Below are 27,310 nucleotides of genomic sequence, written 5' to 3'. Positions count from 1 at the left end.
TTCAGCCCATAGATATTCTACTTAGGAAATAAAGGTATTTAGAGTCATGAGGGAGGATTAGGGAATAGTGAATAACATGGCAGAATTGATTGTGTGAGCCAATTGTCGCACTACCGAGTCAGCAGTGGTGTTACTTTCATTACAGTTATTTGCACAACACTTTGCTTAGGCATGAACTATGCCTGGACAATAGGTTGTGATGTAAATGATCAATCCTTTGAACTATTACACTATTCATGATGTATCTAACAAACAATGAACAATATGCTCATTTTCCACTCTGCCTTTTCAAAGCAACCTCAGCTGGATTCGCGTTACGGTCATGGTGACTCAGTAAGAAATACTGGATTCCATAGCTGGGTAAAACTGAACAGGGAAGACGCAAATTTCTTCCCGAGACCAGAGTCATCCCCATTTAAGGATCCCTGCTTTTAATTCTCAACCACATGTCGGTTTTGTAAGCAGCAGTTGTTCGGGTTTAAGTACTTGCACATTTGCTTCGGTGCAGAGAATTTAAATTTGGGCATGCAATTTATGGCTTTCAATGCATAACCATTGTTTTGTGACAGAATGCACTGCATCTTAACGGAAAAGAGATAGTTTGAGATGCACAAAGGCAAAGGCAGATTTTTAAAATAAAGAACAGTGTGATTTTAGTTGAGTAATCTGGGATCTCCAGGCAACACGTGTTTCCCCGAGAGGTTGACACTAATGGAAGCAGGCTCACTCAGAGGCCACCATTACTGAAATAGGAAGTGGAAATGTCACTACAGAACCCAAACCTCATATCTGCAAATCTATTTCAAGCTCATTGCTGGGCAACAGAGAAATCGCTGCATGTGACCTGCCCACTTTTTGAACCCGTTCGGCTTTGCTCTGCAAAAATTCTCAAAAATAGAACACTGGAGACAAGCCTTTTTAAAACTCTTTACCATTGTAAAGATTCACATTTCTGTAGCAAAAATACAACATGTACAAGTACTTTATATAAATATGCTAAATAACAGTGGAAAAAATTAAAATTTACACCATGGCCACACAAGCAGACACAGGTTATCACATGTCCCTTCCATGTCGCTTATTTTCAGTTTTGCAAAGAAGCTAAAATTTCAAAATTGCCACAGAAAAAAAACCTTTCAGCCATATTCTTTAGAGTTGAGCTGAATATCATTTTCACAGATTTCTTGCCGTGACAGTCTTCTTCTAAATTCATCAGTGGTGAAGTAGTAAATGACTGGGTCCAGGCAGCAGTTCAGGCTGGCCAGGCACAGAGCCACTGGGTGGAAGGTCAGTATGGTCTTCTTGGTAGAGCAATTTTCAATACGGCCTGCTAGAGCCAGAAAATGCAAGGGGAAGGTAATATGATAAGGCGCAAAGCAAACCAGGAAGACCATGCTGCAGGTCAGCACCATCTTTAAGGCTTTCTTCTTTTCCCCACTGTCTTGCATGACCGGGTTCTTCTCTCGCAGGGACATGATGGTTTTCCAAGAGCAGATCAGGGTGATGACGAGAGGTAGCACAAACCCTGTCAGTTCGGCCAGAGTTACCATGATAGCAGAGGTAGGGATACCAATTTCGATGATGGGGAGATCTGCAAAGCAGCTGTTGAAGTGGCTGGAATTGCTTTTGGTATCGAGCCGCATGAGTGGGAAGGGTAAGCAAGCGGCGCCCACCAGGAGCCACCCCACGATACTCACATAGACGTCATACCTGCGTTTACAGTCATTATACTTGAAAGGCTGGATCAGAAACAGGCATCGCCGCACACTGATGCAGACCAGGAAGAAGATACTCGCGTACATGTTCACATACTTAAGGTAGAAGCAGAACATGCACAAAAAGCTGCCAAAAGGCCAGGCGTGGTGCAGGTAGTAGAAAATCCGAAGCGGCAAGGACAAAACCTGAGCCAAGTCAGCAATGGCCAAGTTAATCATGAATATGACTGCCCTCTTTGTCTCCCTGACATAAGCATGGAACACCCAGAGAGCCAGAACATTGGCGATTAAGCCTGGCACAAATATGATGGCATACATGACAGCATACAGGAAATTAGTAGCATTCCGATCATCACTGCAGCTAGATGAATCGTTTGACATTTTCATATTACCTTTTAAGTCAAGAATAAATCTGGAAGTGCTGGAGAATACAATTTGGAAAAATGTTTCCTGGGATCGAAAGAAAAATAAATCAATGGAAGAAATTCTTAAGAGAAAGTTATTTCACAGGTTTTGAGTACAGCAGTGTCAATCTTCAATTTGCTCGGTCTTTCTTAACCATCAAACTTGATTTTCAGATTAAACGTTGATCCAGTGCTAACTTCAGTTTGTAGACATGATTTGTCGGTAAGGGCTGGAAACCCAGAGCTAAAACAATCATTCAAAGTTTAATAAGTTCTTGCCATTGGCTTGGTGTGGGTGTCGAAGAATACTTTTCAATGTGCCCCCAGTGTCGCTCAGTGATGTTTTTCTCCTTCCCATTTTCCTCCTTGGTGACCTCTTTGTGACATTTCGGGTGATTGCTCTGTGTTTTCTCCCTCCTAATGTTCTCACTGGCTGGTGAAGCTCACTTCTGCTTTATGTAGCCGATGCTGTGCTGGTGGGGTGACATCGATAAGCATTTCCTCCGACCCACTCACATGTGCAGTTATCTGATGGTGTAGATAAGAGAATTCTTTAACACGTTCCAGCCTCGGCTCTGCTCTTCCGCCAAAGGTCTCGCTGAAGGTAGCTTTCTGGAAAACAACAGACAGAAAATAGAGATTTACCTCAAGTGAGCATTGCTTTCCTGAACAGAAATTATTTCAAAACCTGTTGTTTGGCACACATGTATACGCAGCTTACTGTGACAGCAGGAAAGGCTTGAGATTCATTTCCTGTATGTTTTGGCATGAATTACTTGTATGACTACATAATGAATGTTGTCCACCTTTGAGATTCACAGTGAATCTCCCATTCTCTGTGTTGTCCAATATTTAGAGGATGTAGGAGCAGAAATAGGCCATTCGGCCCATCGAACCTGCTCCGCCACTCAATGAGATCATGACTGATGATATGGTAATCCTCAAATCCACCTTCTCTCCTTATCCCCTTGATTCCCTTACTGATTAAAAATCTGTCTCTCTCTGCACATAGTGACCCAACCTCTGCAGTCCTCTGTGGGAAACAATTCCACAGATTCACTTCAAGTAAATGTGAACAAATATCACATTAAAATTAAATTTAAATTATATTCAAAAGGACAAATGTTTAGATAATGCCTTTCACCACAGTAGGCCATCCCAATTTACACCCAATCAAGTACTGTTGAAGTAAAATGCGAAAGTGCCGGAAAGCATCTGTGGACAGGGAGCAAATTGAACATTTTAGGCCTGTGAATTAATTCATATACCTGGAGGGAAAAGATTATAGATGTACCAGTTACCAGCATACCAATGTATACTGGCAGGGAAAGGGAAATAGAGTAAGGGGGGGGGAGGAAAGAATAAAGAGCAGATAAGATGGAAGGCCACTGTTACACTAGGTTTTACTTGATCCTTGGATTATCGCAATACTTAACGTGTAGCATCAAAAATTGGACTTTCTCGATTATTTTCACTTTCCATTATCGGGTGGGGAGAATTGGGGAAAGTCCCATCTACTATAATGGGTGATTAAGCTTCAACCGTCATTTTCAGCTGAAAGGGTTAACTTGCAGGCATCTAATTTTGGAACTTACCAATAATTCTACTTTGAACTTAAAACTCTCATGGAAATTATTACCCAGGTGCTTAAAAACAAACTAGGAAGATCCGAATCCAAATTTATAACTGTGGTGTGACTGTGATTCACCAGTGCTTCTAAAGTTACGTGAAATTCTAGCAGTGAAACTTACTTAGTATCGATTTGATATTGTTGGCCCTGATGTGCACTGTTGTCTCATTTTAACTCTTACTTATTAGGATTGCGGTCTTGATTTTACAATGCTGCTCCGGGCTTGCCCCTGGTTGTCTATGAGGCAATGTCAGAAAAAAATAATAATTTCCTCTTTAAAAATATATTCTTAACATTATCAGGTAAACAATATTGCATTGTTTGGCTATTATCTTATCAATTGCTAATAACTACAGTCACTGTTTGATTGTATCCGTGTTAACAAGTTTCTGCCAAGGGGTGGATTTGTGAGGCAACCGATCTTGCAACAAATGCCTCCAGTTATATGGAATGACATGGTTTATCGCCCATTCCTAATTGCCCTTGAGGTGGTGGTGTGCTGCCTTCTTGAACCGATGCAGTCCTTGCGGTATAGGCACAACCACTGTACCATTAGGCAAGGAGTTCCAGGATCTTAACTCAGTGACAGTGAAGGAATGATGATATATTCCCAAGTGGCCTGGCGGGGAATTTCCAGGTGGTGGTGTTCCCATGTGTCTTCTGCCCTTGTCCTTCTAGGTGGTAGCCGTCACGGGTTTGTTCGGTGCTGTCTAGGGAGCCTTGGTGAGCTCCTGCAGTGCATCTTGCGGATCGTACTCACTGCTACCATTCTGAGTCAGTGATGGCGGGAATGAATGCTTGTGGATGTGGTGCCAATCAAGTGGGCTGCTGTGTCCTGGATGGTGTTGAGCTTCTTCAGCGTTGTTAGAGCTGCACTCAACCAGCCAAGTGGAGAGTATTCCATTATACGCCTGACTTGTGCCTAGTTGGTGGACAGTCTTTGGGGAGCCAGAAAGTGAGGAACTCGCTGCAGAATTCCTAGCCTCTGACCTGCTCTTGTAGCCACAGTATTTATATTTATGCAGTACTTAAATAGGTCATTTGGCTCGCCTAGGCTCATGTTTACGTTCAACATGAGACTCTTCCTACTCTTCCCACCCTGCCCTGTCTCCCTCTTACCCCATTCCACACTTTGTGCTTCAGGCCTCCCCTTAAATAATTCATTGCTTCTTCAGTTGTTCTCTTCGAAGGAGATTTGATAGAGGTGTGCAAGATTCTGACAGGTTTGGATAAAGTGAAGAAGGAAAAACTGTTCCCATGTACTGAAGGTACAAGGACTAGAGGGTCACAGATTCAGGTTTTGTGCAAGAGATGGTGGGGGAATGTGAGGGAGAGGTATTTACGCAGCCAGTGGTAATGTCCTGCATCTTGCTGCCCGTGAGGTGGAATCAGAGGCGAAAAACAATTTCAAGAAATTGGATGGACACTTGAAGGAAATAAACTTACAACGCCATGGGGATAAAATGATGGAATGGGACTGACTGAATTGCTCCAGGGCGAACTGGCATAGACTCAATGGAATAAATGGCCTTCTTCTCTTCCCTAAACAACTCTATGCTTCAATCATATCATCTGGCAGGAAGTTCCACACTTTCTTTGCTCTCTGTGTAAAGAAATTCCTTCTAAATTCTTTATTTAATCCATTAGTCATTAACTTACATTTTATTTACTGGTCCAGAACCGACCCACAAATGAAGATGGTTTCTCCAAACCCATCCTGTCAATATCTTCCATGAAAAGTGAAAATGAAAATCGCTTATTGTTACAAGTAGGCTTCAATGAAGTTACTGTGAAAAGCCCCTAGTCGCCACATTCCGGCGCCTGTTCGGGGAGGCTGGTACAGGATTGAACCCGTGCTGCTGGCCTTGTCCTGCTTTACAAGCCAGCTGTTTAGCCCACTGTGCTAAACCAGCCCCATCCATAGTTTGAAAGGACTCTTCTTAATCATTTTCAGTGACGAGAGCTCTGGCTTTCTCAATTTTGCTGCATAATATATATCAAAAGCAGGTATATTTAATAGACAACAGCATAATAATAAAAATTATAATCTCAACCTTCTCTCATAAAGCTCTCTTTCTCTTCCCCTTGTCTGTCACTATGACAAATTCAGCTGTTACAAATAGTCGTATGATTTTACGTCAATGAACAGGAGCTGCATCTATAAATTAGTTACAATTTATTCAACAGGAAATCAATGCAGGTACCAAGAAAGCAAACTGTAACGCACAAGTGAAAATTAAGTGTTTATTCCTTTAACCAATCCACGCACATCCTATGGAAATATGCCAGTTATAAAATTTTAAGAGCAGATTTATGTTGAAGAATTTACAGCTCTGCTGTGTGCCTCCTCCACTCTGGAAGAGGAATAGATTTTATGTTAATGTCACAATGCTATGCCCCAACAATTTGCGATTTTCGTCAAAGCAAACTTATTTGTTTTGCTTGTGTACAGTATTGGTACAGTGGAAGCCAAATTTTTAAGTGAACTGGAAGATCATCACTTTCATGGAGCTAAATCCATTCACATAAAAATCTGTAGTCTTTTAGCGGCGACTGTTGTAGATCCATTGCCACATGACTTGAATTAGAGTCAGTTTGTACTATCGCGTACATAAACCTGCACGCCTCACTTCACGAGATAAAAAGTGATGAGGCCCACATTCTAAATGGCTCTGCACACAGATTGCACCCACAAGAATGTCACAATACAGCTTGCCGTTCCCCGAAAATACATGTACTGCAGTTCACATAAAACACTCTTGCACAAAGCAGAACTCTAGCCTTCTGTGTTTTGCAAAGACAGGGTGTTCATATCTTACATTTTACCCTTTAGAAAAGAGATCCGTTCTTTCTTTCAGAACGTGACAAGATTTGTTCACATTGCTCTTCCAGCTTGAATAAAAATCTTCAACAACAAGCCAACATTATGCATTATATCTAAACAGTTAATAGCTCCATGTTTTGAATCATAGAATCCTTACTGTGCAGCAGAGACCCATTCAGCCCATTGGATCTGCACCGACCATCTGAAAGAGCACCCGGCCTAGGCACATTCCATCCCTGTAATCCCAACTAATCTGCACATCCCTAGACACTGAAGGGCAATCTTATCATGGCTAGTCCATCTAACCTGCATATCTTTGGACTGTGGGAGGAAACCAGATTACACAGAGGAAATCCACGCAGACACAGGAAGAAAGTGCAAACTTCATACAGACAGTCACCCAAGGCCAGAATTGAACCCGGGTCCCTGGTTCTGTGTGGCAGCAGTGCTAACCACTGTGCCACCGTGCCGAGCCACCATTTATCACAACATAAGACATCTCACTTTCATTAATATCCTCCAGCTGCTGGAATGTTTGGGGAAACAGACTCTTCCATCAACCTTTTTAAAAATGGTCTTGATGGCTGCCCACATTCTTAGTTAAAATTTTTATTTGCAAGTAAGAATTTCTATGTAATGTAATTTTTCTTTAATGGAAACCTGTTCAAATCGGACGAGTGAAGAATACAAGATTGCTATTTTAAAAATTGAATACACTATTGTAAATAACATGAGAGGTTTGGCGGGATTTACCGGCTGTTCTCGGCGGCTGGAAATTCAGGTACCACGCCGGCACACGGGTTTCCCGGCGACAAGGGATGCTGCCGAATGGACCAGTGGTGGGACCGGTAGATCCCGTTAGCGGGCCGCCTCCCCCACCGAAAAATACGCGGCAGGTACATCTAGGCCATTGGATCTTACAGCGCAGAAGGAACTTTGGAAAGTGTGATCCAATTCGTCCCACTCCTTCCCCATAATACTGCAAATTAGTCCCTTGTCAAGTATTGATCCAATTTCCCTTTGTTTGAGTATACACCACCATCGTTTTGGGCAGTGCATTCTAGATCAGTTCACCGCATAAACATAGAACATAGAACATTACAGCGCAGTACAGGCCCTTCGGCCCTCAATGTTGCGCCGATCTGTAAAACCACTCTAAAGCCCATCTACACTATTCCCTTATCGTCCATATGCCTATCCAATGACCATTTGAATGCGTTTAGTGTTGGCGAGTCCACTGCTGTTGGAAGACAGGGCATTCCACGCCCTTACTACTCTGAGTAAAGAATCTACCTCTGACATCTGTCCTGTATCTATCTCCCCTCAATTTAAAGCTATGTCCCCTCGTGCTGGACATCACTATCCGAGGAAAAAGGCTTTCAATGTCCACCCTATCTAATCCTCTGATCATCTTGTATGCCTCAATTAAGTCACCTCTTAACCTTCTCTCTAACGAAAACAGCCTCAAGTCCCTCAGCCTTTCCTCATAAGATCTTCCCTCCATACCAGGCAACATCCTTGTAAATCTCCTCTGTACCCTTTCCAATGCTTCCACATCCTTCCTATAATGCGGCGACCAGAACTGTACGCAATACTCCAAATGTGGCCGCACCAGAGTTTTGTACAACTGCAACATGATCTCATGGCTCCGAAACTCAATTCCTCTACCAATAAAAGCTAACACACCGTACACCTTCTTAACAACCCTCTCAACCTGGGTGGCAACTTTGAGGGATCTATGGACATGGACACCGAGATCTCTCTGCTCGTCCACACTACCAAGAATCTTACCATTCGCTCAGTACTCTGTCTTCCTGTTATTCCTTCCAAAATGAATCACCTCACACTTTTCTGCATTAAACTCCATTTGCTACCTGTCAGCCCAGCTCTGCAGCTTATCTATGTCCCTCTGTAACTTGTAACATCCTTCTGCCCTGTCCACAACTCTACCGACTTTAGTGTCATCTGCAAATTTACTCACCCATCCTTCTACACCCTCCTCCAGGTCATTTATAAAAATGACAAACAGCAGCGGCCCTAAAACAGATCCTTGTGGTACACCACTAGTAACTGGACACCAGTCTGAACATTTCCCATCAACCACCACCCTTTGTCTTCTATCAGCTAGCCAATTTCTGATCCAAACTGCTAAATCACCCTGAAGCCCATGCCTCTGTATTTTCTGCAATAGCCTACCGTGGGGCACCTTATCAAACGCTTTACTGAAATCCATATACACCACATCAACTGCTTTACCCTCATCCACCTGTTTGGTCACCTTCTCGAAGAACTCAATAAGGTTTGTGAGGCACGACCTACCCTTCACAAAACCATGTTGACTATCTCAAATCAAATTATTTCTTTCCCGATGATTATACATCCTATCTCTTATAAACCTTTCCAAGACTTTTCCCACAACAGAAGTAAGGCTCACTGGTCTATAGTTACCGGGGTTATCTCTACTCCCCTTCTTGAACAAGGGGACAACATTTGCTATCCTCCAGTCTTCTGGCACTATTCCTGTAGACAAAGATGACTTAAAGATCAAAGCCAAAGGCTCAGCAATCTCCTCCCCAGCTTCCCAGAGAATCCTAGAATAAATCCCACCTGGCCCAGATGGGATTTATTCTAGGATTCTCTGGGACTTATCTATTTTCACACTTTCCAGAATCGCTAACACCTCCTCCTTATGAACCTCTAGCCTCTAGCCCTTCTAGTCTAGTAGCCTGTATCTCAGCATTCTCCTCGACAACATTGTCTTTTTCCTGTGTGAATACAGACGAAAAATACTCATTTAGCACCTCTCCTATCTCCTCGGACTCCACGCACAACTTCCCACTACTGTCCTTGACTGGCCCTACTCTTACCCTAGTCATTCTTTTATTCCTGACATATTTATAGAAAGCTTTAGGGTTATCCTTGATCCTACCTGCCAAAGACTTCTCATGTCCTCTCCTGGCTCTTCTTAGCTCTCTCTTTAGAGCCTTCCTAGCTAACTTGTAACTCTCAAGCGCCCTAACTGAACCATCACGTCTCATCTTTACATAAGCCTCCTTCTTCCTCTTGAAAAGTGTTTCAACTGCTTTAGTAAACCATGGTTCCCTCGCTCGACCACTTCCTCCCTGCCTAACAGGTACATACTTATCAAGGACACGCAGTAGCTATTCCTTGAACATGCTCCACATTTCCATTGTGTCCATCCCCTGCAGTTTTCTTCTCCAGCCGATGCATCCTAAGTCTTGCCTCATCGCATCATAATTGCCTTTCCCCCAGATATGACTCTTGCCTTGCAGTATATACCTATCCCTTTCCATCACTAAAGTAAACGTAATTGAATTGTGGTCACTATCACCAAAGTGCTCACCTACCTCCAAATCTGACACCTGTCCTGGTTCATTACCCAGTACCAAATCCAATACGGCCTCGCCTCTCGTTGGCCTATCTACATACTGCGTCAGGAAACCCACCTGCACACACTGGAAAAAAACAGACCCATCTAAAGTACTCGAACTATAGTGTTTCCAGTCAATATTTGGAAAGTTAAAGTCCCCCATAACAACTACCCTGTTACTTTCGCTGCTATCCAGAATCATCTTTGCAATCCTTTCCTCTACATCTCTGGAACTTTTCGGAGGCCTATAGAAAACCCCTAACAGGGTGACCTCTCCTTTCCTGTTTCTTAACTCAGCCCATACTACCTCAGTATTCGAGTCCTCATCAAATGTCCTAAACCCCGGCACCAGCAACAACTATTCCTCGCCCTGCTCTACCATGTCTTCGAAATGGCCACAACATCGAAGTCCCAGGTACCAACCCATGCTGCAAGCTCACCCATCTTATTCCGGATGCTCCTGGCATTGAAGTAGACGCACTTTAAACCACTTTCCTTCCTGCCGGTACACTCCTGCAACTTTGAATCCTTACACATGACCTCACTACTCTCAACTTCTTGTGTACTGGAGCTACAATTCAGGTTCCCAATCCCCTGCTGAACTAGTTTAGACCCTCCCGAAAAGCATTAGCAAACCTCCCCCCCCAGGATATTAGTACCCCTCTGGTCCAGGTGTAGACCATCCCGTTTTTAGAGGTCCCACCTTCCCCAGAATGAGCCCCAATTGTCCAGGAATCTGAAACCCTCCCTCCTGCACCATCCCTGAAGCCCTGTTTCCTGTTTGTATCTCCTCACCTCCCCTCTACTCAAAGGCAGCATCAGGGTCCCAGCGTCATGCTGACATGTTAGAATATTGGCAAAGAAAAGGGTAACCATATTTGAACAGATCAACACCCTGTGTTGTTCCCAGAATGGGTTTAGTGGGAATCACGTGATATTCGCTCTATTATTCTCCCTCGCTTCCAGAAGGTTCCATCACTCTGTTTTTAAAAAGTCCGTCATCTTTCATTTACCTCTTGCCTATAGCCTCCTTCACACATTGAGCATTGGATTTTTACATCTACAGAATAACTAATGTTGTCTGTGTTAATCTATACCCTGCGGGCTCTGCCCTCCAACTCCAGACTTGTAACATCTGCCTAATTTCGTCTGTCTCTTGTTTAAGATTGCGCTTCGCTGCTGAGACTTCTCTCATTCTGATTTTTTTTATGGTTATAAAGAGTTGGCTGCAACTTCAGTTTCCTGTTTGTATTATTGTGTTTTGAAAGAATAAGAAATGTTTTCTCTATGGTTTAATTGACATACATGTCTTATTTTGTGACCATGACTGAAAGGGGGTGCGTGCGGAGGGGTCACACTCGTATTTTTAAAGGCATGGCCAAAATTTAACTACTTGACTGTAAACAGTCAGGCAACTGAACTGGCATAGAATTGCTGAGGAGAAGCACATAGAAGGAAGCAATTCGGGTTGTCGGCTCTATGCTGGCTCTTTTGAAGAATAATATTTTGTTCCACTCCCTGATGACCTTTTCTTCATATCTCCGTAATTTGTTCTGCTTAAAGCTTAAGTAATTAAGTCTTGATTGTTCCTTTGAATCGGTATCCATCACTATCAGGCAATACAATTCAAATCATACTTATGCAATGCACAAAATTATTTTTTACTCGCGTCACCTCTGCTTCTTTTTCCAAGCGTCTTAAATTAGGGCCGTCTGGCTCTTCAGCCTTTGGAAACAGTTTTGCTATATTTAATCTATCTAAACTCCCTCCTGGTGCTCCACTTTCCTCCCACAGTCCAAAGATGCCCAGGTTAGATGGATTGGCCATGCAAAATTGCCTCAGTGTCCAAGGATGTGCAGGTTGGATAGGGTTACAGGATTACAGGGATAGGGCAGGGGAGTGGGCCTAGATAAAGTGCTCTTTTGGATGGTCGGTGCAGAGTCGATGAGCTGAATGGTCTCCTTCTGCACTGTTGGGATTCTATGGATCTTTCAAAATTTTAAAGACCTCGTATTAAGTCTCCTCTTGGTCTTCTCTAACCTGAACAGCTTGAATTTCTCCCATGTTTTGAAGTAGCTGTCTTCCTTCAACCCTGAACCATTCTAGTAAATCTTGTCAATACCCTCGCCAAAGCCTTCATGTCATTCCTGAAGTGTGGCACCCAGAACTGGCCAAAATGGCCCTGATTTTCTAGGTAGGCCTGATGTTCTGATCCTGGAGGTGGGTGCCACTCTCACTGGCTAGGTCAGAGACCAGGCGGAAACAACGATGAGCCAGCTAGTTAATTAACTTCAAGACCATCAGGTGATGAAGCAGCTGATACAGCATCAGGTAATGCTGCCAAAGGGGCTGCCGGCATATTTAAAGGGTGCCTGAATTATTTTAATTCCACACTGCTGCCTTCAAAGTCACTGGCGTGGAGTGGAGTAAGCTTGCTGTCTTCAAACAAAGCTGCATGGCCCTGTTCTCTTCACTGAAGGCCAGAGGAAGGAAGATGTTTGAAGGCATGGCTGAGGGAAGGATGCTGAGGACTCGCCTTCAGGCTGCTCAGGGATGGCATAAGGTCCTTTTCCCCAGAGTTCTGTGCTTTATAGGGGTTGGTTTAGCACACTGGGCTAAATAGTTGGCTTTTAAAGCAGACCAAGGCAGGCCAGCAGCACAGTTCAATTCCCGTACCAGCCTCCCTGAACAGGCGCCGGAATGTGGCGACTAGAGGCTTTTCACAGTAACCATTGAAGCCGACTTGTGACAATGCGAGGCCCTCACTGGGGCATACTGAAGGGCTCCACATGGTCGATCCAAGCACGTGAATTGCATCCTCAAGCAATTAATGGTTTGCTCGATAGTCACTCAGTTTACCCCATGGCAGGTGCTGTACTTCTCTGCATCTGTATGTGGGATTCTCACAGGAGTGAGTAGGTAGCCCTTGCTCCCAGAATACGTCTTTGAAAGTGTTCAGGGGAGTGGCACCCTGGATTGCTTTAATATGTAGACACTGTGGTTACTTCTCAGTATTCACATACAGAGCTGCAGGATCCATTTGCAGTGGTCACAGGCAGTTACACATTGAGCGAGTGGGAGCCCTTCCTGTTAATGAAGGCCACGGGCAGGTCTGTGGGGACTTTTATGCCCACATGCAGTTGTTCACACCTTGAAGCTAGGGGGAGCCCAGCAGTGGCCCCGAGCCCAATGGATCTCTCTGCTTGATGTGCAAATCGGTGTGATAATGGATTTTGTGACAATGATAATTGGCATGTGCTATCAAAGAGGGCATCGGTCAGCATGGTGTGCCACACACATTGTGTGCACTCTGGCAGATCCCACATGTCTCCACCAAGTCCCTGGAATGATCCAAAGATATAGACGTTTTGCATCATGGGAACGTTCAGCTCCACTGTCATTGGGTGTCGACCATCACCATTGGAGTTCAGCTAATCTATCACCATGGCACACAGCCTCCCTGGAGAGAGACAGTGTTTGGCGACTGCTGCTCGGACATTTGAAGAACTTCTGCTCTGACAGTAAACCCCCCCCCCCCCCCCCCCCCCCTCCCCTCCAGCACGTTACCATCTTCAATGTGCAGGAGGCTGCTCCTGGGCTCTCTGCACCTTTCTCCTTCCTCTGCACTCCAGTTGCCCCTGAGGTTGTTGCTACCCATTGCCCGTAGCTGCAGCTTTCTCACTCCCCTGCTCCTTCTCACCAGAGGTTGATTTCACAAATGCTCAGTTGACAAGTCCCAATAACCAGGTGCCTCCTCCACCCATCACAAACCACCCCCTCTTCCTCACCATTTGACGCACACAAATGCAAGTTCCTCTCAACCACGCTCTGCTGGCACCTTCCTCCTCACTCTTGCCAGCAATATCCAATGCCTGCATTGCCCTACCCTTCCTTCCAAGGCAAGCTGGATAACTTTATGGCCAGTGAGGCTGACAGTCAACTGGACCTTACTTGCTGACTTCTTGCTAGGACTCTGACAGTGGGCACTGTGCACTTTTGGCAAAATTTTAAATCACCTTCAACCGACAAATTAGTTTGTTGACTGAAGCATCAAGATGCATTATCCTCCCATCATGCCCTCTGACCCATAGAAAATCTGAATCTGACATAAAAAGATTGGTCTTTCAGTCCAGCGTCTTCTGGCATAATATTCTGCCTCCCCTCCCATGCTCACAGGGATTGGAAAATGCCAAATGCCACTACAGCTCAGGTCAAATTAGCATTTTCATAAGTGAGCATAACATCCTGGTTTTTATATCCTATGCCTCAACGTATAAAGCCCAGAAACCCATATGTTTTCAACTGCTTTGTTAACCTTTGCTTGAGGGGAGAAAGATGGTGGTGTAGTGGTAATCTGACTGGAATAGTAATCCAGAGGCTCAGGCCAATGTTGTGGAGACATGGGTTCAAATCCCACCATAGCAGCTTGCAGAATCTGAATTCAAATGCTGAAGATATGGGGCAGGATTTTCGCCGTCTAGCGATGCTGGAATCGCGAAACGAGATCGGCGGAGAATCCTGCGTGAGGCGAAAAACGTGGCCGGGAGCAGGCGGCGACAGAATTCCATGCTGCAGTGCCCCCCCCCCCCCCCCCTCCTCAGCGGCGTCAGTACGTTCTACTCCGCACATAGAGTAAATGATGTTGGCATATCATTAACTGGCCTGATCCCAGAATTCTCCAGGGCACCGTTAGGACGAATTACTGACGGTATGGTTCACTTGTGGTTTTAAACGTCGGGAAACAGGTGACCGTGGGCTGCAGATCCTGTCGCTGGCAAGGCTGGCTGCGGGGGGGGGGGGGGGGGGGGGGGGGGGGTAGGGTGGGGCAGGAGGCTTGGGCAGGGCTGCAGTATCGGCACGGGCCACAGTGTAGCCGGTGGACATGGTTGGGCATGGGGGTACGCCCCATACTAACATGTCTGCCCTCCACCCCCAACAGACAATGGACTTCGGAATTCAACCAGGAATGGTGACGTTCCTCCTGGCCGAGCCAGCCCTGGGGGATGCACTGAGGCTGTACAAGCAGGAGCTGCTCGAGGAAGACACAACAGCCGCTGAGCCTGTCCCAGAGGAACAGGAGCCAGCTGGTGAGGATAGAGAGCCGGCCGCTCAGCAGGCCGAGGAGGAGGTGGGAAAGAGGCACTGCATGAGGCCTCGTATGTACCGGCAACGCCTGTCATTTGAGGACCTGCCGGACCAGGCATGCCGTTGAAGACTCCGGCTGAGCTGGGGGACCTTACGGCATATCTGCAGGATCATGGTGCACCCGGAACTGCAGAGGTATGGGGGAGGACAGCTACTCCCGGTAGCCGGCAACGTGACGGTCGTCCTGAACATCTCCACCACGGAGTCCTTTCAGGCGCCGAATGGGGAACTGTCTGGAAGCTCACAAACCTTGGTGCACAGGTGCATCCACGCCATCACAGAGGCGTTATATGATCAGTCGGCACAATATACAAAGTTCAATGTGGACCGAGGTCACCAGGATGCTTGCCGTCGCCAAGGTGCCCCAAGTCCAGGGGGTGATCGACAGGATGCATGTCGCCCTTGGACCACCTGCAGATAACAGTTCTACACAAACCAAAAGGGGTTGCATTCGATGAACATGCAGCTGGTGTGTGACCATGCGCTGCATAGCAGGCACATCTGCTTCCGATACCTAGGCAGTGTGCACAATGCCTTCAACCTAGCACACTTGACAGTTCCTGGCACCTTTAAGGCATACACCATGAGATGTTGGCTCCTGGGCAACAGGGGTTATTTGCTGTGGCTGTGGCTGATGACGCCTATTCGGAGACCAGAGACCGAAGCGGAGACCCACTACAACGACGCCCTTGCAGGAACAAGGGGCATGATCGAGTGGTGCTTCGGGCATCCTGAAGATGCAGATCAGGTGGTTGAATTGCTCTGTAGGGGCCCTCCAGTCTAGTGCTAGGATAGTCTCCCACATCGTGGTGGCCTGCTGCATCCTCCACAACATCACGCAGCAGGCCAGCACCTGCTGGATGGGCAGGGCATGGGGCCCAGGCACAGTGGGTGTGTGTGTGCTTGGACCGGCACGCACAGACGCTCTTATCGCTTCCATGTTCACCAGCTAGGGGATATGGCCGACGACAGGGACATCCCACCCCCTCCCATTGAAGGAGGGGTGGAGTACTCGGGCGATGTGCGGTGTGCAAACCTGGGGGCCCCGGCCCACAACCACCTCCACTGTCTGACCACCTAGCCCGCCCCCTCCCCAGCCACCTCCACCATTCGCTCACCTCCCTCCACCCCAACCCCCAGCTGGAGCCATCCGGCCCAGCTCAGCCCATCCCTCACACCCTTCTGAATGAGTACCGAGGCAGGCTGGAACTTTTGTGTACAGTGTTTATTTAACAAAGTACAAGTGAACATCAATATAAAGACTTGTGTCCTAGCCCCTAATGCTGTCCGAAGTGGTGAACCATCTTAACTGGTGTCTGCCTTTCTAACCTTACGGGCCCTAATGCTATGTCTAGCTGGATCCCAGGAGATTCATCAGGAGTGCAGGCGGCCTGCTGCGAATTCCGCCCTGTGACCTAGGTTCCATATGGCGGCTGTCCTCTGGAGCGGGCCTGGATGGATGTCCCAGGTGACGTGCTGCTCGGGTGTCCCAGGTGACGTGCTGCCACCCTGTTCTGTCCGCTGCCCATCAGATGCACCAGGGAGAGGAGGGAGGGAGTCCGAAGCACCGTGGTGTTCCAGCATCTCTTCTGTGAGAGTCGGGGGAATGGTCCCCATCACCTCTTCCCTCGGGGTGCTCGACGGCCCCCTGGGCTACTCCGTAGGATGGGAGCGAACTCCGGGGGCTCCCCCACCACCCGGCACCACCAGTTCTGGAGGCCCGCTCTCATCTCAACCAGGGTCTCCATGGTCACAGGGACTGGGCCACCTCCCTCTGGAACTGTGACACATCACTCAGTGACTGTGCCACCTCCCTCTGGGTCTGGCTCTGTTCAGCCAGTGCCTGGGCAATGCAGACGAAGCCCTCACCCATAACCCGTTGTGACTGGGCCAAGCTTTGGAGCACTGCTGCAATCTCCAGTAGGCCCTGGTACATAGCTACCTGTGACAGGGCAGCCCATTCCTGTGCTTTGGCCACAGCCCACACAGAGAGCCCCAGGCATTGGACATTTTGACCCATGGCCAATACCTTCGACCCCAAGGCCTCGACCACAGACGCCATTCATGCGGTATTGGCCTGAGTGGCACATATGGTTGGCACCGCCTCCTGCCCCGGCAGGAGTTTGGACTTCTCCAATTGCACCTGCAGGCGCTGGATGGTTGCTGACAACCGGCTCTTTGTATGCATATCCAATATCAATGGGACTGCCCTTTCCTGAAGCCCGTCGCCTGTGGTTACGCACCACCATTTCCTGGGGGTGGTTTTGGAAGGCACACGCTGTTAGACAGTCAGACACGGGCAGCACAGGGGGTGGCCAGCTTGATTAATAAGGGGATCGGGGGTTATGGGGAGAAGGCAGGAGAATGGGGATGAGAAAATATCAGCCATGATTGAACGGCGGAGCAGACTCGATGGGCCGAGTGGCTTAATTCTGCTCCTATGTCTTATGGTCTTATGGCCTTCGTGGCCATGGTGTCCAGTATATGTGCTGGCCTGTGGTGCAGGGTGGGGAGCATGCACACTGCTGGTGGGTGGAGTTTGGTCGCCCTCTGAGTTTGGGGTTATTGGACGGTGGTTGGTGCCGGGGGCATGGTGATGTCTACTCACCCTGACCACCCTGAGGAGGTCATGCTGCTTTGTCCTGGCGGTGGGGTCCACGGCACTCACAGCCTCTGCCACCTGCACCCAGGCCTGGTGTACGGTGGCAGGTTGCAGCCTCCTTTCCACCCTGGGAAACAGGATGGCCCACCTCTCCTCCATAGCGTCCAGCAAGGTCTCCAGCTCTGCATCCGCAAACCAGGGTGCCTCTCTCCCTGCTGCCACCTTCTTGGCTGGAATGAGTGTGTGTGCGGAGTGGAGTACGAATGTGCGGCTGCAGCTTGTCAGCCTCCCAAGTGTCTATCCCGGCCCTGGAAATTTGGACACCGACTTTCATTGGAATCACTTGAGTTCCACGTGGCGCCAGTGCCAGCCCATTAACAGATCATGAATTGCTTCGGGACCGGCACCAATTCCGTTGACGTGGAAGTCCACCGATTCACTCCCAGGCGACAACACAAAAGTTTCTCAAATGGAGAATCCACCCGTGCAATTTAAAGCTCGTCTCAGTAATATTGTCGATTGTTATAAAAACTCAGCTAGTTCACTAATGTCCTTTAGGGAAGGAACTCTGCCCATCCATACCCAGTCTGGGTCTGGCCTACATGTGACTGCAGTCCTACAGCAATATAGTTGGCTCTGAAGTTCCCTTTCTGGAATGGCCTAGAATGTCACTCAATTCAAGGGCAATTGTAGATGGTCAGCAAATTCTGGCCTTGCCAATGATACCCACATTCCATGAAAGAGTACACATTTGAAACCTGTCCTGTCACCTTCCAGGATTTGTACACAAACACTCTCAAGTTTCTTTCTTGTACCCCATTTAAAATTGTAACATTTTAGTCTGTATTGTCTGTCCTCACTCTTCCAATCAAGATATATTTTCTCACTTTGTTCTGCATTGAATTTCACCTGCCACATATCTGTGCATTCTGTCTGAGTATGCATGTCCTCTGGAAGTCTATCACTATCTTCCTCCCTGCTTACTGTACTTGCAAGTTTTGTATCCTTTGCAAATTTTTTAATTGTGCCATGTGCTCCTCAGTGCAAGCCATTCACCCATACCACAAATAGAAGTGGTCCTTTAACTGAACCTTGGGGAACACCTACTGCCCTCCAGTTTGAAAACAGCCATTCCCTCTCTGTTTTCTATCCTGTAGCAAGTTTTGTATCCAAGCTGGCAATGTCTCTTTTATCCCATGGCCTTTAATTTTATTAACAAGCCTAATATCTGCCCTGGGCTTGAATCAAGGTGGAACCCGAGCAAGTTTTGATTCTTAACTTTGCCAAACCCAAGAGACATGACAAGAGTCAGTTTCAATGAATTCACACAATCGATGGAATTGAAACTGAATCCTGACCCAAGGTCACTTTCAGTTTGGAAGAGCTGACTCAAAATTTGGAACTTTCAAAAACAGAGCAGAGTGTGCAACATAACGTAATGACACACATAGTCTAGTCAACTTTGGCACCATTACCAGGTTGTCAACATTATTGGGAGGAGAGTCAACTACTTGGGGAATTAATTGAGACATTTAAAATAATTCTCCAATGGATCTGCTTAGCTTGGCCCATTGGCATCAGCACTGTTGTAAAACTGAGGTTTGGGTCTGACGCCACCCAGGGGCTGGAGATGTCATGGAACAGTGATCAGCCCCGTTGACCAGATCAGGTTCCAGGTTTGTAGCCATCTGCTCAGTCCTCTAAACAGTGGCAAGGTCTTTGTTCCCCAACTGGCTCAACCTTATGTGGGCGGCACGATAGCACAGTTGCTAGCACTGTTGCTTCACAGCGCCAGGGTCCCAGGTTCGATTCCCGGCTCGGGTCACTGTCTGTGCGGGAGTCTGCACGTTCTCCCCGTACCTGCGTGAGTTTCCTCCGGCTGCTCCGGTTTCCTCCTACAAGTCCCGAAAGACCTGCTGTTCGGTAATTTGGACATTCTGAATTCTCCCTCCATGTGGCCGAACAGGAGCCGGAATGTGGCAACTAGGGGCTTTTCACAGTAACTTCAGTGCAGTGTTAATGTAAGCCTACTTGTGGCAATAAAGATAATTATTATTATAAACCCCCATTAGAAATCCTGGGGATGGGGTCATTTTAATCTCTAAGGTGGGTGCCATAAACCTACAGAAATGCAACACAAACACCCAGCCTGTTGATAGGCTGGAAATCCGAGCAAGTGTCCCGCTGCTCTACGGGAGAAAGCTCAAACCCTAAAATTTTTTCCCCTTTAGGGAGGAGCAGGGTTGCAGCCTAAAGGCAGTGAATCCAGCCGAAACTTGGCTTCATTTTTGCCCTGTTAAGACCTTTAGCAGGCTCGCATTGCGAGCTGTGACATGCACTTAAGCAAACCAGGTTTCTCCTGGGTGGAGTTCTTTGATAGGCTGGTATGTCCCAGGCAGACAACCAGGATGGGCAACTGGGAGGCTCATCCACTTCTGGGATTCATGATGAAGCGGAAATCCAACAGTTCTAATTTCATGCACTCACCACACCGCCAAATCTGTCCCTCCCTGGGTGGACCCAACTTTCAATTTTTCACATCCTCCTCACCGAGGGATTAGCATTGCTCTAACACAGAAGCATCATTCTGGAGATCCTGAAGACAGTGTGTGAACTCACCCTTAATTATAAAATGAAGAGCTGAATAATATACTGCCCATAGCCAGAATTTGTCTCATGTGCTTCCTGAACCATTTCTTCCAAGCTGTGATTACAAAGATAAGATCATTAGCCAAATCACGTTTAATTGTTGGTGCTAATTTTGTCCTACTGCTTACTCAACAGCAGCATATTCTACAACACGTGGAATAGAGGTGGTGCTCAGTTACTGCTAAGTTTAAGCTCATCTAAGATGTAGGTAGGCTATGGAGTGAGGGCTAGAACAAAACTGACACATTAAAGCTTTGATTTTTGTTTACAAGTTTTCAAACGTGATCAACAGGTTGGAACTGAAGTCTTCCCCCCTTCCCCTGCTTTAGTTTTCTAACTTATCTTCTTACCTCCCTCTTTATCTCTCCGACAGTAATCTTTCATGTGGAAAATAAGCCAAAGATCTGCATTAATCCCTTGGCTAATATCATTCTGTCACTGGCTAGTATTTGGTCAAATTTGCAAAAGAGCATCTAAATGGTCCATCTGCCAATTCTCTCGGTTCCAATAATGTAATTGCTGATGTTTCACCCTTTTCCTTCCTTTGACTGCATTCCTGTGATCAGAAACTCAATGAAAGGTGAACCTGGACTGCCATCTGCTTCTTAATAACATAATAATCTTTATTGTCACAAGTTGGCTTATATTAACACTGCAATCAGGTTACTTTGAAAAGCCACTAGTCGCCACATTCCAGTGCCTGTTCGGGTACACAGAGGGAGAATTCAGGATGTCCAATTCACCTAACAGCACGTCTTTCGCGACTTGTGGGAGGAAACTGGAGCGCCCGGAGGAAACCCATGCAGAAACAGGGAGAACGTGCAGACTCCGCACAGACAGTGACCCAAGCCAGGAATCGAGCCTGGGACGCTGGCGCTGTGAAGCAAGAATGCTAACCTCCAGGCCATTTTAACTATTCCTTCTCATTCTGGACCTTAAGATGTCAAAGCTTTGGAACTTTAGTAAGTTTCTATCTAAACTTCCAAACAACCCTTATTGTTACTGGTTGTCTTGTCCCATTATCCTCATTAGTCAAACTCCAGAGTGTATGTTTGTGTTTGCAATCATTCCTTAGCAATAAGCAAGCATATCTCCCGCCTGCCAAATGTTGGAATCTGCTTTAACTTAGCTCTAAAATCGCTTTACAGTGCCAAATACTTTGTGAGAATTTATTAGTGTTGATGACCACCCTGTTCTCCCTACTGTTGTCAGGATTGTTCTCCTCAACCCAAAAGTAATGCACTCTGTGCTCATCTGAGCTTAATACTAATATCTTATTTTATTAAATTTGTCAATGTTATTTCAAAAGTTATTTTATTAAAGCAGCAGTAATGAACCAGATGCATTCAAAGGAATATTAGATATCTGCGCCAGTAATCCTTTATCCATAATCTTTATTTGGGTTGATGTTTGTAACAGATATGCTGTCTCCTGCTAATTATATTTATATGGATCCTTCTCTTCCAAGCTAGCTTGATTTTGTTTTCTCAAACTTATTCTAAATCTGCCAAAATGAATCCAATGCTGTGCTAATAACATGGCCTGCAGTGAGTGAACATATCTGAGCACTGGGAGACTGTCAATAGAGAGCTCAGAGTACTCACAATAAAAAGGGGCTCGAAGGACAGCATGCGAAAATAAACAGAATTCAGCCAGGGGAAATGAAATGAAGAGAAAATAATCATTCTGCTCTTGATCTTCAATGTACTGTGAAACGATGCACCTTCAAGGAACTGAATATTTTTCTGACACAGACTCGCTGAAGTTTTAACACTACAGCTTCCAACCTTTTTTAATTTAACCTCTCAATTCTTAATCTGGTTTCTCACTACCGACCCTAATTTGACATAATTACACATACATCTGAATAGGAATTGAAAAGGTTAGATAAAATCTAACAAGAATCTCTTTCTCAGACATACACCTCTTTCTTAGGAATATAATCAGTCACTTGGTAATACAAAGGTTGAATCTTGCTGAAACAACGGACATTTTACCAGACCTTAAGCAACATGTACCTCTTTTCAACAATAATCAGTCTCTTTCTTGTGTCGTACGATTTTTTATCTATTTGAAACAGTAATTCTGAGTGCTGCCCTGACACCGACTCCACCTAAGTGAGCTGTGTATATCACGTTTATCTGAAGGGGACATTTTTCCTTTCACATGGCGAAGTTTATCCAGCCAGAAAAAAACAAATACGATTTATACATATGATATGTAGGGGGCCTCACGGTAGCATGGTGGTTAGCATCAATGCTTCACAGCTCCAGGGTCCCAGGTTCGATTCTCGGCTGGGTCACTGTCTGTGTGGAGTCTGCACGTCCTCCCTGTGTGTGCGTGGGTTTCCTCCGGGTGCTCCGGTTTCCTCCCACAGTCCAAAGATGTGCGGGTTAGGTGGATTGGCCATGCTAAATTGCCCGTAGTGTAAGGTTAATGGGGGGATTGTTGGGTATACAGGTTACGTGGGTTTAAGTAGGGTGATCATTGCTCGGCACAACATCGAGGGCCGAAGGGCCTGTTCTGTGCTGTACTGTTCTATGTTCTGTACTGTTCTATGATTGAGGTGCATTTAGAAAATGATGGACTGCTGTCTAGTTAGAGCGAATGTTCAACCAAACCCGTCTGCTTCTTGCTGCTTAATTTAGAAAAGGTGAGAAGGTTTTGGCTTTCCAAAGATTTCTGTATTTTTTCCACTGTGTCTGCCTGAATCTCCACTTGGCCACAGTTGTAGATTTGATGTGGATTTATTTTCTCCCTATAACATTAGGAACAGGAGTATGTCATTCAGCCTGGTGAGCATGCTCTAACGCTCAATAAGATTATGACTGATCAAGTATCTGATCTCTATTTAATCGTCTTTGCTCCATGTTCCTTGCTGCCCTGTCCGACACAAATCTATCAATCTCCGAACTTAAAAGCACCAAATGGCCCAGCACACGTAGCTTCGTGGAAGAGAGAAGTTCTGATTTCTACTACCCCGGAAAAGTGCTTCCTGATTTCACTCCTAAAAGCCAGCTATTGTTTAAAAATGACTCTTCCCTGTTCTGTACTCAATTGCTGAATTATTTTTAACACTTTGGGCACCTGGATTAGATCAGCCATCAGTTTTCTACAGAACCTTGAAAGGGATATTTGTCTACATGAACCACCCTGCCCTCACAATTTAACCCTTGAAACCCTGGTGTAATTCTGGAAATCTGCACTGCACTCTGTCTAAGGCCAATATGCCCTTAAAACCTGAATGCAGTATTCCAGATGAATCCTGATCAGAGATCTATACAACAGTGTTTTCAGATTTTCGTTATTTTGTATGTGGGGGTAGAGGGGTTGGAAAGGGTTCAGGGACCATCCGCCCTCTTCACTTCAAAAAGGCAATATCGTCCAACCAAAGGAACCTTGGACTATCACTGTGAAAAGATATTCCGGGAGCACTCAGGGAGTGACAGAAGCTAGCTGGATAACACACAGAAATCCAATACAGAAACGTGATTTTGTGCACTTCTTAATTCACTGCATGACGTTCTTAAGTTTAATGGACCCTGGTTTGAAGATGTATGTCCACCCCCTCTTCCCCCCCCACCCCCCAACCCAATATGCCACACAGCCACGATATTTCAAAATGTTATTCCCTTCTTAAAGTCACAAAGTCAATGCATAGAGCAGACAGGGCAATGGGCCTGAATCCATCTCCTTGCTTGCTGCAAAAAAATATATAAATTCAAATTGAATCCAAATCACTGTCCCCACAAGAGTGACATACTGAATCCAAGCTGAGAATAACAAGCATTGCACCTGATCTTGGACTTTGATCTGACGTTTGATCTTAGCCAAAAGGCCGAGATGCCATACACACTAGCAAAGGATTGAGTTGAACATGTGTTGGATCAAACCTGGCTGCATTCTGAATTTCGAGGCGAGTTCTGAGGGATAGCTCAATGCTCCCTAGCATTACATGCAGCTCAATCTTGTTAACCATGGGGGGGAGGGGAGGGGGGGGGTAACATTAAGATGCATCAATTTGATGGGATAAACCTGAATATTACATAAGACTTTAGATTCACTCCGGTCTGCGATTAGACTATGAAACAGTGAACAGTGGCTCGTCCCAACCTGATGTGCCTGTCATTCACATGGTGAGGGGAGGAGGGGGGTGTGTGACAGTGAAACTGTTCTATTCAGGAGCTTGCCCACTACCGAGGATCCACTTGTTAAAGTGTGTGTTTGTGTGGTGGCGGGGGGGGGGGGGGGGGGGGGGGGGCTATTCCGGAGGGAGGATTTGACCAACTTCACTGCAAAACCTGGAGCTGGCGTTCCACACTGACAACTAACTACCTGCGCACAGTTGCACAAAGTCTTGTGTAAAGTTGAAAAAATGTTGCTATTTTATTTTTTAAAGAAGTTTGGAAAAAGAGCATGTGAGACGTGCTTACAATGCCTCTCCTGGCGTCCACACATTTTAAAGGATGGGGGGGGGGGGGGGGGGGGTAAGGTTCTTCCAGAACCTGGAAACCCAGAGGTCAGTTTCTGGTTTCAGCGCCTCCTTTCCCGCTGTTTATACTGAGTGAAAAAAACACACACACACACACACTTACCGATGCTCACTCTCCTCTGAAACAATGACCAGGGCGCCAGATCCGATCGTAACTGCTGTGGAATGAAGCCGGGCCAATATCGGGGGCTTTGTGGTTCTGTCTGGAGTGAAGCCGAGTCAAGTTGTAGCAATTTCACATTTCCTCTTTTGTTTTTCCGCTCGGCATCTACGCGCGGCGGCTTCATGTAAATGAAGCTTAGAAGTGGCGGTGGCGGTGGTGAGGTTTCATTACCTGCCTCCAGAGCCGGGGAGCTGGCAGTTTCGACACAGTTGTGTTGAGTGTGTGTGTGTTTTTTTACACAGTGCACGGTTTAACAGGAGCATTCTGACCGTCAGCGAGCTCATCTCTGCCCCCCCCCCCCCCCCCAGACACACACACACACCTACCCTCTCAGCTCCCATATGGACCAAAGGTACCAGCTCCTTTGTAAATATAACACAATAAACCGGATTTCCTTAACTCAAGACTAAAAAGGGGAGAAAAGGGAGTGCTGCAAAGAGAAACACAAATAAGCAAACGGACTTGAACCAGAGCGAGTTGCAAATAAAAATAAATAAGGTGCATCTTTGGTGGACAACCTCCGACAGCACTTACCTCCAGAGCAGTCTAGTCGTGGAGCTTTCTCAAACTGTGTGAGCCACTTTGCTCATGTAGTGGGCACCGTTTCAAGTGTCAGAGAAGCCCAAGATGAGATGTCCTCCTGTCCTTTGTCAGTTTGGATCTTGTCTGTCTCTCTTGTGGGGAGCATTGGATTCCATTTGAATTTGATTTTGTTTTTGGGAGCAAGGAATGAGATGGATTAAGGGCTCCTTTGTAAATATAGTACACTCTGCGCATTGGGTTATAACTTTAAGAATGGATTTTTAAAAAATCTGGAGATTGCTCCCAGTAGACAATCCCCCCTTCAGTGCTGTAACAGCCCCCCCTCACCACACACAGCGACTAAGCTATCTTAAGACAACCCTTGCAGCACCGTGCCCTGCTGAACTTTCTGAAAGAATGTGCACCATTGACAGGTCGGAAGTTGGGCCGGATAGTTTCACTTTAAACTCACTTGGGATTTTTTTTTCTCTTTCTCCCCCCCCCCCCCCCCCCTAAAGTCTTTTGCGCAGGCGGATCGACAAAAAAGAACATCTCATGTTCTGGCTGTTCTTGTGAAAATCCGTGGGAGGGTGAATAATACATGAGTAATTCCGAGAATCCAGAGTTTGGCGGGGCGGGGGGGGGGGGGGGGGGGGGGTGGTTTCCTCACCCGAAAGAAATCTCCAATCAACGAAATATTGCCGATGAAAACACATTTAGGAAGGACGGGGAGGAAGGGAGGGAGATTGCATGCACTAATTGAAGATGATATAGCAGCAGAACAAAAAGAGGATGTAATTAGCAACAAATAGATACAGGAGCCATATGGATTGAGTTAAAATATGTGATCCCTCTTGTCGGCATGTTCCATCTCGTAGATCATCAACTAATGGGGATAACGGAGGAAGAAATCTGTCGGCAAATCTACCAGGTAAGTGGAAGTGTAGAATCATTAAAAAAAAATTAGAGTACCCAATTCATTTTCTCCAACTAAGGGCAATTTAGCATTACTAATCCACCTACCCAGCACATCTTTGGGTTGTGGGGGCGAAACCCACACAAACATGGGAACAATGTGCAAACTCCACACACACAGTGACCCAGAGCCGGGATTGAACCTGGGACCTCGGCGCTGTGAGGCAGCAATGCTAACCACTGTACTACCGTGCTGTCCAAAGATGTAGAATAATTGAGAGATATACAACTGCCCCCCCCCCCCCCTATACGCACACGCATAAACTGTCAGGATAAAGTCAATGAGGGAGAAAAGGCAATTGAGTGGGTGCAGCTCTTTCTAATTCTCTTGGTCTGAAGTTCACAGAGAAAGGAATCACTGCTGGAATTTGCTAGCAGATAATGAAACAGAAGTGAGGCTAAGCGAGCATCTTAGTAGCAGCGATCACAACATAGTCAGGCTCATGATTAGAATCATAAGGACAAAGATCCAATAATGGATTGGAAAAGAGTAAATTCTGCGGAATCGAGGGCCGAACTAAAGAAGGTTAACGGCAGAAAGACAAAAGAGATAGGATAAGTGGGGAATCTTCAAAAGAACACTCCAAGCTAAAGGGAAAATTACATCTAAACAAAACATGCAAGAACAAAATGGAATATAAAAAAATTAGTGGGGAAATAAAAATAAACTCATTAAATGGCACAGTGGTTAGCACTGCTGCCTCTCAGCACCAGGGACCCGAGTTCGATTCCAGCCTTGGGTGACCTTGTGGAGTTTGTGCGTTTTCCCTGGGTTTTCCTGGGTGCTCCTGATTCCTC

At 46.2% G+C, this 27,310-nt stretch overlaps 1 protein-coding gene across 4 annotated transcripts; it reads right to left on the bottom strand.

Annotated features, from left to right (window-relative positions):
* Positions 1-914: 914 nt before the first annotated feature.
* On the bottom strand, positions 915-25,880 carry gpr174 (G protein-coupled receptor 174). 4 transcript variants are annotated; one of them, XM_038775709.1, is made up of 3 exons: positions 25,550-25,880; positions 20,331-20,415; positions 915-2,731 (listed from the first exon to the last, which is right to left on the bottom strand). In XM_038775709.1, the coding sequence occupies exon 3, from the start codon at positions 2,100-2,102 to the stop codon at positions 1,137-1,139; it is 966 nt and encodes a 321-aa protein (XP_038631637.1). In that variant the 5' UTR covers positions 2,103-2,731; positions 20,331-20,415; positions 25,550-25,880; the 3' UTR covers positions 915-1,136. The 4 variants fall into 4 exon arrangements, with proteins under 4 accessions (XP_038631637.1, XP_038631638.1, XP_038631635.1 ...); XM_038775710.1 differs by lacking the exon at positions 25,550-25,880 and adding an exon at positions 24,956-25,125; XM_038775707.1 differs by lacking the exon at positions 20,331-20,415.
* Positions 25,881-27,310: the final 1,430 nt, after the last annotated feature.

Source organism: Scyliorhinus canicula, chromosome 17 (genome assembly GCF_902713615.1).
Source record: "Scyliorhinus canicula chromosome 17, sScyCan1.1, whole genome shotgun sequence".
In the NCBI taxonomy this organism is placed as follows: domain Eukaryota; kingdom Metazoa; phylum Chordata; class Chondrichthyes; order Carcharhiniformes; family Scyliorhinidae; genus Scyliorhinus; species Scyliorhinus canicula.
Note: the sequence above shows the minus strand (reverse complement) of the source record. Positions and strands in the feature narration are given on the sequence as shown.

What these genes read in the sequence shown, in the direction of transcription:
- gpr174 (XM_038775709.1), bottom strand. Translation starts at nt 2,102, where the DNA reads ATGAAAATGTCAAACGATTCATCTAGCTGCAGTGATGATCGGAATGCT.